Here is a 13,330-nt window from a genome sequence, read left to right as displayed (position 1 = left end):
TTGCATTTGTGGAAGTCTGCCCTTCCCCCTCTGGTAATATCATGGTTTAAATTTTATTTTCCTTGCCAGTAGAGTGGTGTTTTACAGGCAAGAGCTAAACACTGGAATGATACTGCTGATGGAGGAGTTACAGAGTGCTCACTGCTCTACACCAAGTGGGTCATGCATCAAACAGCCAGACCTTCCATAAACCTTCCACTTTCCCTAAACCACTTCTCCCACACCCCCAGATTACGCATGGAGAAAGAGAGATTCAGCTTTCTCCCAGCACTGTTCAGCCAGTCTCACAAACAGCTGGTTACTATAAAGTCAGCTCTGTTCTCTCACTAGATATTATTAAATTCTCCAGGAGTCAAAAATAATTTCACTCTTTTTTTCATTGTGTCATTTAAATACAGACCGTATTTCAGTTAGCTAGAGTGCAGATTTCCTTCAGTAAGGAAAAGGAAAGGAAAAAAACAACAAATCCACCCTCACATCTCTCTAAAACCAAGTTCCAGTGTGCAGTATCCATTTTCTCAACTGAATTTAAACACGAAGTATTAGGCTCCACTCCTTTAACCTGATCTGCCCAGACAGACCCTACAAGACTCCTCTCATGGACTGAAGTGTAGGGCTGAAAATACATAAAAACCTTTTGAAACCACTTAAGCCTTCACAGAAACTAAAAATCTTGCTCTTCCTGGTACAAACATGCTCAACATCCTTAACAGCAATGTGATCAAAACAGCTCTGCCACAGACAAACAGAAGACAATTCACAGCACTGCACTCAAAGGCACAATGCACTGTGCCCAAAACACAACAATAAAACTAACAAACCACAAGTTAAAAGAAAAAATAAAACCAAACAAAACAACAACAAAAGAAACCATGACAACAAAAAAAGTTCCTGGTGCCTCCACTGAGTTTCTCACCTCTACCCCTTCCGTAGAGGGCTGAACCAAAACAGAAGTCACAGCATGAAAGGAAAAAGCTCACAAAAATATCAAATAAATGTACAAATCAGCACATGCTATTCTTCAGGCTGCAGTCTAACTTCAGCTCAGTAACTTCCTCATCTCAAACGGAAGGAATGGAGACAATGAGTGTCTCACATGCTCCAAATTGTCCTCCAAAGAACTAGGATGAAAAGCATCCTTTTTTCTACTTTTACATTAATCAGACATAGCTTCTCAAATATTTATACTGACTAAAAAGATAATAGAGATTATTAAGTCAGGAGAAACAATGTTTTAGCATCTTTGAAGACAAATTTGGCCAGCATCTATTACAAAACCACTTTCAGTACTTGAACTACCAAGCTATGAAGTCCTCTAGAGCTATAAAGTCCTCCTAGGTTGTAATGCAGAATTTCCACCATGGAAATTTCCACCCTCTCACAAGAGGAACAGCTGGAGGCAACCATTTACTCAAAACTTATTCTTTCAATTACCAGACATGACCCGAAATCCCATGCCTTAGAGAGGCAGGGAAGAGAGGAAGAAAGATTTAAATCATATATTTTATTCCCTGGACCAACAAATTAGATTTTAATCACTACTTAACGTATTATGTTTTAATTTGTTCATTTCTCCAAACAGCCAGATCAGAGCTCAGGATCACAGCAGGCCTGTCATAAATTATTTAGGTGAACAAGGCTTAGTTATTCTGGCATCAGTGTGGATCGTTACAATAGCCATCATTATGCAGCATTTCTAACTAAGTTTTTAGTCTGTCTCTAGTTACCATTTACATATGAAAACTCACTCCACAGACCTTTGAACTATTCCTTAACAGGCCTTGCTGACCAGCACTATCTACACTATGCTGAGAACTGTCTGACACCATCAACAAATGTCACCTTCATCCCATGCTGCTGGAAAGGATGAAAGGTTTGGAACAGCTCGAGTACAGGTAGGGAACATTGGGCTTTCCTGTTCAGTTCAGCTCTCCACTGAGTGCTCACCACCTCCTCTGCTTAACCACACAGTCTGAATGATCCAACCCACTTCCCCCAACACTGCTTTTAATGAGTGTCTCAGATGGTGGAATCTCACTAGGCTCGTGAAGAAAGGAGAGAAAGTGAAATGCCAGCTACAATAACTGACCACCAGTTTCATCATGCCTGTTTTTCTACATTTAGAAGACAGTTTTTCAACAGCACAATGTACATCCAGACACATGAACACAGCCTGCCAAAGCAATTGTAATATTCAATCAGCTTTGCATTGACACAATTCCACTTGAAACATTTTCAGACTTCTCCCTCAAGATGCGACACTAGATTCCTTCTCAAGTGTCTGGTGTGTACCCCCACTCAATATCACATATCCCCCTAAACACATAATTACACAGAAAACATCAACAAAAGACATTAAAAGCAGGGGAGTGACAAATAAAAACTGTTCTGGAGGTACCATATTGTGGTTTAAAAGACATTTGCTATAAAAAGAACTGCAAGATATCTGTAATCATGATATTCGAGAAAAAGTGAATCCCAAAAGTATATGAAAGCCTTAGAACTACTCTGACATGAATAAAATAAGGTTAACTGAAGAATGCATAGTGTTTTAGTTAAAACATAAGAAACCAATCTAATTCTCTTTCTTTAGAGATCATCTAGATCTAATATAAAAAAAATGGCCGAATTCAGATTAAAAGCTTTCTTCGTAATGACAGGAAAGAGAAATAAAAAGCCATTAAGCCATTTCCGTGTTTTAAGGGAAATAGAAAGCCAACATATTTTCATTCTAATTTGAAAAACAAAGATATTAATAGAATTCCCCCCATTTTTTCTTAGGTGCAATCATAAATCTCAACACTTAATAAAAGCATTTATTAAAACTTTAATAGAATTATGGGATTTCTGGTAATGAACAGGAAACTGCACCAAAGCAGGAATTCCCATCAGTATTGCTAAGAGCACAAAGTATTGACATCACACTGCACAAGTTTTCCATTTATAAGAGAACTGATCAGCTTCCCCTGCTTCAACACTGAGGCCATTAGTTTCACTGGGAGAGTGATTTTAATGTGATCCCGCAAAGTAAATATTGAACTTGGTTTTAATAAATTTAATTTTAAATTAACAGGGATTATGTTATCATTATGTATAATTTTCTAAAGGCTATGGTATGAATATCAAACATATTAATGAAAAAAGGGGGATTATGCTGCTGCTCTCATCAGCCATTCCAGTGAAAAACAGATTTCTAAGCAGAAAATCCTAGGGGGGAAAAGAAATGCTTGAGCTGTTCCCACACTAACCTAGAACAGTCTTTAAAGTAACCATTGCCAGGAGATAAGAAGCTCTTCTTACTGAGACTTCCAACAGATATTCAATATTCTATATTCAATTCAACAAGTCTGTTAGCTTGTAACAAAGAACCAGTGTGTAATCAGTTATGGCAGCATTTACAACTGAATAAATTCTTTAATTCCAAAACATTAATACTACTTATTCCTTCTCTTCTCACATAAAAGCATTCATTAACTTACATTTCCATCACTTCGTTGTCCACCTTTGTGTGTAATAACTACAACTTCCATCCATTTGCGCAGGTGTTGCTATAAAGGAAGGATAATTAGTATTATTCTTCTAATTAGACAGTTCCATTTTAGCATATGCTACAAGAGACAATGTAGAGGCAGAAATAATTCTTTGAAGGAAACAAAGGGAAGAATTATCAGTTATTTTCATTCCCTCAGGTTGAAAAGTTTACTGTTGCTAGAAGTCCTCTCCATATTCAATAAAGCAGGGATTACAAGTACATATATATATATATATACATATACACACAAAAAACTTAAGTCTGAGAGTCTTACGTTTCTTTGATGACTTGCTTGATGTGTATGTACTTAAATATTTAAATATTCATGCCAGGGGATAAGGAATTCACATATTCAGTTTAAACACTGCAAATAAACAGAGTAATACCTCCCAAAATTTTATAAACCAAGAAAGCACCAAAACAGATTTAGTGCATTGGGAAGTAAAATTGTTGAAGGTGCTGATGGCAACTTGCTTAAAGATAAATTTGTCCAAGCAAAAAAATCTCTTAACTTTTTGGTTTAGAAGCCCTTTAGAAATTTACTCAAAATGTAAAGAAATTGGGTTTTTTCACTAATTGTTAAACAAAAATCTTTTACTTCCAGCATATACATTGAGTCAGCACTGAACTTCTTTGATTTTTCACCAACAAAAATAGTAGCTAAAAGAAAATTTCTTCTGGAAGGGCTAAAATAAAAACTTGGATGGGCTTACCATCATCTGATCACAGAATTTATCATTGAAAGAGTTTGGGAAAAGTCTAGTGACTGATGTCAGACGATTCACAACATTGAGGGTCAGACTCCGATAGTCTCCCAGCATCATCAGCAATGGTCTCATGTGGGTATGAATTTGATCAACTTCTATGGTAGCTCCTTCCAAGAACTGCAAGAAAATGCACAATTAAGATACAGGTGGAGAGGGATGTGACTTTTGTGCAAGCACAAAATAGACTAAGCTGACTTGATTTCTTTTATTTTGTTCCTTCAGAATGCAACAATTCAAACAACATCTAGTGCTGGAAATATACACAGTGACAAGATGGATTTGGGAAGCTCTGAGGTATTTCTGACACACCATAGGACATTCCGTAAAATAATCAAGTAGGAGATCATAATTACAGACTGAAAGAACTGCTACAGCCATAAATTAAATGCACAGCTATGAACAAACTGCTTAGACCATTTATTAAGAACTGCCTGTGAATCTGGCTGAAGGCAACAGAGCAAATTTCTGTGTTGCAATCTGCATGCATCCTGAGAAACAGAAAAGGTCAAAAGAGCCTGGCTGCAAGCAGCCACAGAGAATATTTCCTATCATAACCAAATATCCTGCAGGCATGAGCCTATCACAGGAAAAAAACAATCAGACAAATCTGAGGTATAGGTCAGAACACCCCTTATTTGCTACCTCTCAACCCAACTGTGTTGTTAACAAGCCATAAATAATAAGCACATTCCTTCTCATGACCACAGTGACATGAAAAGACACACAACTGCTGACCAGTCAGTGGCACAAACAAATGCAAACCACAGCATTACTGGTGTTATATTCTCTGTTCCATGTCAGCCCATCTACACAACATTACAACAAGGCTGTAAGTAATTGCATTCGTTTTGGTATGGGGTTTTTTTGTTGTTTTTGTTTTTCGTTTTTTTGGGTTTTTTTTCATTTAGAAGAATGGAATTAAAATCTTGCTGAATCAGAATTAGGCATAGTTATTGAACAACAAATCATGATGAAAGAATATCCTTTCCTTGTCCTTCCAGCCTCTATACATGATAATGTAGCATCCACAGGACAGACAGGCCAGTGTGTCAGGCAAGGACACCAATTCTGACCTCCAACAGGACAGCCAGGGTCCCGCTCCTTAAGGTAACCACCGTGATGGAGAGTCTAACACTACTGTCCTGCTTTATTTTTCCAAAACCTACTATGGGATCTCCACCACTTCTTTTAGGAACATGGACAAAGCATGGAAAGAGCTTTTACAATAAAGCCAAGCCTGCACATTTGCAAAACAGAGAAGGATTGATGCTATTTAGAAAAGAAGACTCATTTACAAAGACCAGACCAACAGAAAGAAGGAAAGACTGAAAGATTTATCATGGTCCTTATCCAAGAGCTTATAATTCTTAATTACAACCTGGATAATTCCTTATGGCCAAGTTCAAATCCCAAACAAAGACACCTGACACAAACTTTTATCAGCATCACTAACAAAAACTGAACAGAGCAATACTATTTCCTACAGAGAAATCCCAAGAACTCTTATACCAAGGAAGTAAAGCAGACAGAACAATGGCCTCAAAAGGAATGTTGTTCTAATACAGTCACCTTTCTCATGCATGCTTCTCCTGCCTCCTGCAGCTCGTTATTTGTTGAATTCAGTGCCTTGAAAAGTGCAGCAATGATTTTCTCTCTTGACTGAGGCAAGTAATTGCAGGCAGCTAGAGCATCTGCAAATATCAAAGTAAATTTGTTCTCTTTGTTAACTCAATTTCAAAGGAGAGGAGAAAATAAACCCTAATTTTACACCGCTTCTCTTATAGTTCCTTTTTATGTCATCTCAAATTGCAGACAGCTAAAGCACTGTATGCATTGCCAAAATCAACAGGCATCATAAAATAGTAAAAGAATGATAATTCTGTTAACATTCTATAGTTTTCCTAATGCTTTGTAACATAATTAATCTTAAAATATTTTGGGTTCCTTTCAGAAAACTGAATTCTAGTCATTAAGAAGGAAGCGATACTTTCCCATTATTCTCTCCATTAGACTGTAACCTCAGGAGAGCAGTCATCAGTCTTCCAGTGCTCAGGTTTTCTGCTGATCTCAGGAAGCAGACTGCCCATTGCTCACAAGGGCACTTAACTGCATCAAGTCTTGTTTAGGAGGTTTTACTTACTTAAGGCTGCAATTCGAAGAGGTACAAGTGATGGAAGACTTTTATAGCAAGGTAGTTTCATTAGGGCAGCATCTTCAGCCTCACACAAATTCAGTAACTGGAAAAAAATCAACAATAATTTTAATATTGCTACTCACATTTGAAACAGCATTATTTCATCCCACCTTTACAAACAGCTTTTTATACACAGCACCTTGGTTTTGTCTTAACTCAAAACCAGAGGATCTTCTGCATCAACTGCTGCTGGCAAAGCAGATTTCACTTGATGCTTCAAAAGGGAAATTCTTACGTTTCAGTAAAAGTTTAAAATGCCAAAGAAAAATATGTATTCTTAACAATGAAAGTACTAACACCATCATACAGAATTATCTACATTCAAAGATGAGAACATAAAAAGAAAGTACCTCTGTGTAGAAAACCTTGTGTTCCACAACATTCAGATCCATTGTAAACAATCGGGGCTGCAAGGTTGTGCAAAATGTATTTCCCTCCATCAGGCCAATCTGGGCATTTGCAGGTTGGTGCCGAAGCAAATGTTTTTTAGGAGGAACCATGTCCTGGAGAACCTACATGATGTAATTCAGATTACTGAATTAGTAGCTACTGAAATGACCCCACAGATCCAGCCACTGAGAAGACACCATTAGTCATAGGTGTGGGTTTGTATCCATTTTCTATTGTGCCTCCAAATGGGTCTTGAGAAATAAGTAAGCAAGAGAAAAAGTAATTCTCTGAATTACTTTGATTCACAGTCAGTTTGCAAAACAGTGTTTCAATATGTAATTAATACATATTCTCTGTGAACAGATCTATGATATTTAGTAACTTCACACATCATGAACAAAGAAATTCATAGACTGAAGCATTTCAAAGAGTCAAGAAACAAGAATATTTTAAGTTCCTAAAACATCAGAAAACCAAAAAAGTTTGTGTAACTTTTTTCCATTACACCAACTTCTGACTTTCCTCATTAAACAACTTTTGCAAAGTAAGATATCAATTAGGAAGCATCTCAGTATAATTTGGAATGTTGTCAAGGCCCTTAAGACTTGTGTGCATTCAATTATCTTCCAAAAGACTAAACAATATCAGCTTTAAGGAGTATCTAGCCAAAAGTTATTTCAACCAGCTTTGAACTTTATAGTCTCTTTCTGGATAGGGAAAGGCATAGCAATAATGACATGTATTTAGAGAATAACACATCTGAGTGTCAAAGTGTAGTGTCTGTACGACCTAGTCCATATCTGATAGGTGGCAGGATAAGCAGCCCATGATTTGGGGCATAATAATACTGGCTAAGAGTCAGGCAGAGACTGTATGAATATCTCCAGCCATTGTGTATGTTTGAACAACAAAACTTAGTAATTGACATATGCTATCAAAGTGCTACAAACTTAATTCATCAGTGTGGAAAAACATACTAAGAAAAGCATTTCTGCAAATCCAAACTGGAAAACAACTTCAAGCTCCAGTTCAGTAAATATTTCTGCTTACCTCTTTATGTGGCTCCATGATGACTGTGACACTCTTGCCAGTGACCTGTGCAAGCACTTGCAAGGAATGCATGGCTTGTTTTCTCACAGTGGAGTTTGGAGAGGTCACTTCTCGAACAAGGTCATGTGTGACATGATGGAAAGACTTTTCCTGTGCTGCAAGGATTTCTTCTGTTTTTTCTTCATCTTTTAAAGGAGTTGCACATCTAATCAAGAGCTGTTCTAATGTGGTCTTTGCCATAGCAACTGCTCCATTGGAAACCTGAGGCATCAGAGATCATTCTTATCAGCTAATTACAGAACAAAGATCACAAATCTACACATTACTCATCAATTTAGAATTTGATTTTGATGAATCCTGTGATTTTGATTTCCAGCTAAGCTTAGTAATTCTGTGGTAAGTGATAGTGAATCTGTGTTCTTTTGTGATCTACATGTGGTCTGTACATTTCTACTCTGAAAGCAGCAAGTGTAATCTCAAAAACTTCAGCAAAGTTATGTGGAAAAATATGATCTCATTCCTAAATTCAGATCTTGATTTGAGTTAAAATTACTAGAATTCACTACTAGCTCTTGCAGGTAAAATGCATTCTGAAGTCCAGCAAAATCAAGATTACTAAGAGTTCAATCTGTGTGAATTTAAGACCAGAAATTTTCCCCACACTATTTGATAAAATTCATTCATTCCATACCTCTCCAGTTAGGTCCATCATAACAAAGAGAAGTGCCTTCAGGAAAGTCTGCTGGTTCTGGAGGACCCAAATCAGTGGCAGCCGTTCCATAAGAAATTTAATGGACACAACACCTCCTAGTTTAGCATACCAAGCTTGCTCATAACAGCAAGCACATAAACGTTCCACAATGTATGAAAACAAGGGAAGCTGACAAGCCTGGAAACAAAGAAATGGATCAGTTTCCTTTTCTCAGCTTACTGGTAGCCTCCAAAATTTTAGAAGCAAAACTGCATTGGCTGAAACTCAATAATTTTAATACTTTTTAAAAAATCTTACCCTTTCCTTTGAACCCAAGATGATGCTCGCAACATCAAATATCACTGCTAGGGCCACCTCTCCTATTTTGCAGAGCTCTTTCTCCTCATATGCCATGCAGATTGCTATGGCATCAATAAGCACCAAAGGGTCCATGCCTTTTGACCCATTTTCTTCACTGTGAAACATGGCTGTGCTAGGCTGACTCCCAACCTGATAGCACTGCAGCAAGAAAGGACCTGGAATTTGTAACAGGGGGGGAGGGGAAATAAAGATAAAACAATGGATATTGCAATATGAATAGTCTTTTAATTAGATTTTACTACTCCTTGGACTAGCTGATGGCAAAACCAGTAAGCCCTGTGCCTATTTGCATATAAATGGACTCCTAGAAGAAAAAAAGATTATATCTACTTGAATATTTTCTTCTATGCACTAGGCTATGCAATGCAAGAAGATTTAATTAAAATGAAGAGTCATAAAAATCCCAGTTACATTAATGTGACAGTGAAGACTGATATGCTTCTAGTATGCCTTTTACCAAATTACTTGTCATACAGCCCAAACTAAAAGTTTTCTTCATGGATATAAGACACTGCAGTGCTCCAACATTTACTTAGTTCCTCTAAAGGTCCTTCAAAACCACAACTGGAAACAACCCAATTAAAGACCATCTGCAAATAGTGCTGTGGGTATTAGGTTACACAAATGCTCTGGAACTATATAAGCTGTTCCATGCTGCAGTTATTTCATTGGCTGTAGCATTTACAGAGCATTATTAGATGACTGATTGTGTTTTTTAAAATCTGCTTAATAATTTCTACTGCCCTAAAGAATTAAAGCATAATTCACCTGGCAAACAAAAATCCAGCATAGTTACCCAGAAGCAACTGCAATATTGTGACTTTTCAGAACAAACTGCTATGGGTAGAAGCACAGAGCTCTCCACAGCTCTGCTGGAGGCCCCAGGAGCTGTGTCCCTGCACTCACCACACTGCTGAGCCACGGCCACCATGGTGTAGTGGCGGATCAGGCTGGCCACGAAGGGCAGGGCGCTGGGCCGCAGGTCCTTGATGACGGCCGACATGAAGGCCCCGGTCAGGGCCTGCTCAAACGTCTTCCGAGCCGGGGTGTCCTGGGCCTTGTAGCGGTGAGAGATGATCACGCTGGGGATGGACTTCTCTGTGAAGCTGGAACACAACGCTGTGCTCAGCAGAACTGCCAAGTGCAGCACCCCCAGCTCCATCACAGCCACTGCCAGGTGCTTCACTGAGAGTTTCCTCTCCATGTCTAACTCCTTCTCCACCTCCTGTTTTCCCCTCGTTTTGATAGAGCTAGACCAGTTCACTCAGCCCATATTAATTTTGTCAGCTACTGGTCTCCAGCATGATGGATAGCTCAATTTCATCAGGAATATTTAAAGCCAGTGGCTCAGAATATTCACGTATATGCAATAATAGGTATACAGGCATCACACTGCAACTCAATTACAGAATGTCATTTTCAATATTTTGACATTTTTTCCTTTTTTAAAATGACATTTGATTTTAATCTTGAACGACTGAAACATTATTTATCAAATCACTGCCCAACAAAACTTATTCATTGCAAAGCTATATTTATGTCAAGTCTAACAAGCCCAAACTGTGAAAGCTACTATACTCTTTAGCTACACTTAATACATAGTAAGAGTCAAAGTCAGCCCACACTTTTTGGGCAAAGATGTTAAAGTTGTCCAAAAGCAATGAACTCGTGAAATATCAATGACTAAAATTGCAAAACATGTAAGAAAAGCTTCAATAAAAGGCTCCCACATGAAGACAAACAGAGGTTGTGTGTGACTATGCTATAGCTTAGTCACTAAATGAAACTAAATTTTCTTTCACTTTAGTAAAAGCTTAGATGTACATACAGAATGTCATAATCTAAGTTAATCTTTAAAATACAATTAAGCAGCAGAATATTCCAATTATTTAAATAAATGAAATTAAAATTAATCATATTCATCATATGTAATAGATTATACACTGGACTGTAATTAGAGCAAGAAAATTAAACTATGAAACATTAATATGCCATTGGCATTAAAAAACATGCTAACAAAATTCCTTTTCACCAGCAGGCAAAAAAAACCCATGAATTGCACAGACTAATCACTGTCTCTAAACTAGGTTGCTCCAAAGACACCATAAATTTTACATACACATTTACGTTTAAAGAACTGTCATACTTGGGATGTGCAAGAAGCTGGTATAATGCATGTTTGTTATCATCCAGGCTCATCATGGCCACCAGGAAGCACTTGATGACCTCCCACGCCTGCCTGCGGTAATAGGGCTCCGTGTTGGCGCTCTTCAGACAGTCCAGGGCTGTCTCAATTGCCTAGGATGGAACAATTAGAAACAATTCTTGCTTTTGGCATTTACCATAAGGTCATTAATCAAGGGAATGGTCATTAATATACATCAAAAGTAACTTTTTAAAGTATGTACAGTTTGGAGTGCCCAATTTAAGAAATGCAGAGGGCCTGAGAGCGTGGCTGAAAATGCCATGGTACTTTCTGTGCTTTTGTACTGAGTGCTTCTGTGCTGAGTTTCATGGCAGATACATCTACCTCCATGGTCAGAAAGCATTTCATGATATGAGTGAGGTAAACCTTCACTCTGTCTCTCTCCTTCCCCAAAAAGAAATTTTCCTTGCCTTCCCTTCAGCAATAATTGCTGTGTCTAATCCCTTTATACCGTATGTATACAATGCATTTATACTCATCTATAAATGGTACCTTTCCATGCATGATGAAATGTCCCTGAAAGCAACTTCTAAACACCAGTAATTTAATGGAAATAGTACTCTTCCTTCACAATAAAATTTAATACATTTGAGAATAATTCGAATCAATCTTTTAAGATATGAAGATAATTGAAAAGAGGAGTCTCTTTGAAAAATTTCTATTTTGTATGTGAGTGTATATATATATATATATATCCTTCTCCCACAAAAGAAAGGACTATAAATGAGATGGGCATTAAAAATTGTTCTGGAATGCATGAAAAAAGGAATTATCAGTTGCAAGTAAAATCTAACCATCCATGCTTAATAAGTTTATGCACAAAAAGCCCCTGCTACAAAGTGGGCATTTTCCTTCCTTGGTATTTCCATTTACTTAACTAATTGTCACCCCAAGTTTTTATCACAGCATCTCAATGAAAAGAAAAAATAGTTTTGGACAGACCACAAAAGTCTACCAGGGCACTGAACGAAAACCAGGATTTCTTGTTTTCAATTTATTCCACTTTTTTTTTTCCTTTGTATTTTGACATTTCCTTTTCAGATACACAGTGTTCAGCAGATAACACTTTCTTGTTCAACACCAAGCAGCTGATGATTGCTCTATATCAACGTTAGATGTTAAAATCCTTTGGAAAACTTAGTTTGAATTAAACTTAGCAGAAGAGGTAAATGTCAGCAGCTACAGTATTTATAAGTATTCAATTCATCAGCTTCAGTACAGCGGAGAAATCAGTAAATCTGCATTTTAAGAATCACTTTTCCAAGCTATTTTTAAGCCTGATGGCTGGATGGAGCCAGAGAGCCAGCTGCCTGTGAAGAAAATTGCTTACTACATTTAGATCATATCTACTTATGAAAGTCTAATTGAAAAGGTAAGTATTAAAACTCTACAGACCAAATTATCTCAGAATCCAGTTTCACTCTCAGAGATTAGATTGCTGTAATTAGTGAGAACTAAGCACTTGTGATACACCGTGACTGCCAGATGAAAGCTGGTACAGTTCAAAGTGCTTCTAGAGACAGCAAACAAAACCAAATCACTGGAGTCATGAGAATAATCACCACTGAAGAATTTCTACTGTAAATTTTTGGTACATTTCAAAAAGCAAATAGGGACTTTTAGATGACATTCCTGCTCCTAACCTAAGCAATATACCAGAAGTTCCCACCTTACCCATTCTGTGAAAACATTTAGTTGGACCAGTTTAGCTCCGTATCCTATTACTTCCTAAGAGGAGTACAGCATGCCTCAATCTATTATTTTGGAGGTAAAATCTCACACAGTTTATAGAAGAAATCAAGAAAGAACATCCAGACAGATATTTTATGTTTCTCAGCATTTAAAGTAACTTAAGCCCTTACCTTTTCCATTGGGAGCTGAATGGATGCTTTACAGTCTGAAAATTCAATTGTAATACTGGGTCCTTGGATTTCTGTGACCACATATTGTAGTTTCTGTGATTCCTTCAACATCTTCCTGTTACTTCCACCAAATTTCCCAAGCACACGGTAAGCCACGTGGGAGATGCTGTCAGCAGGATTGCGCAGGGTTCGCCACAAAGCCTGGGGGTTGAAAGGCACACAGGCAGACCAGGCTTACCTTAACATTGTTTGAGTTG

General features: G+C 37.6%; 1 protein-coding gene across 2 annotated transcripts in view; it reads right to left on the bottom strand.

Moving 5' to 3' along the window:
• TRRAP (transformation/transcription domain associated protein) overlaps window positions 1-13,330 on the bottom strand; it is a 74,292-nt gene that overhangs the window by 45,069 nt on the left and 15,893 nt on the right. Inside the window, exons 22-32 of one of the 2 annotated variants that reach the window (XM_058849514.1) lie at window positions 13,074-13,274; window positions 11,125-11,303; window positions 9,912-10,111; window positions 8,943-9,160; window positions 8,625-8,822; window positions 7,934-8,194; window positions 6,844-7,005; window positions 6,440-6,536; window positions 5,869-5,990; window positions 4,246-4,416; window positions 3,480-3,548 (exon numbers count right to left, since the gene is read on the bottom strand). In XM_058849514.1, the coding sequence (XP_058705497.1) occupies window positions 3,480-3,548; window positions 4,246-4,416; window positions 5,869-5,990; window positions 6,440-6,536; window positions 6,844-7,005; window positions 7,934-8,194; window positions 8,625-8,822; window positions 8,943-9,160; window positions 9,912-10,111; window positions 11,125-11,303; window positions 13,074-13,274 (1,878 nt within the window). The remainder of the gene's footprint in view (window positions 1-3,479; window positions 3,549-4,245; window positions 4,417-5,868; window positions 5,991-6,439; window positions 6,537-6,843; window positions 7,006-7,933; window positions 8,195-8,624; window positions 8,823-8,942; window positions 9,161-9,911; window positions 10,112-11,124; window positions 11,304-13,073; window positions 13,275-13,330) is intronic. The other variant, XM_058849515.1, reaches the window with a different exon arrangement.

Source organism: Poecile atricapillus, chromosome 14, assembly GCF_030490865.1.
Source record: "Poecile atricapillus isolate bPoeAtr1 chromosome 14, bPoeAtr1.hap1, whole genome shotgun sequence".
In the NCBI taxonomy this organism is placed as follows: Eukaryota; Metazoa; Chordata; class Aves; order Passeriformes; family Paridae; genus Poecile; species Poecile atricapillus.
The sequence above is the reverse complement of the archived record's forward strand: the minus strand, read 5'-3'. Positions and strand labels throughout refer to the sequence as shown.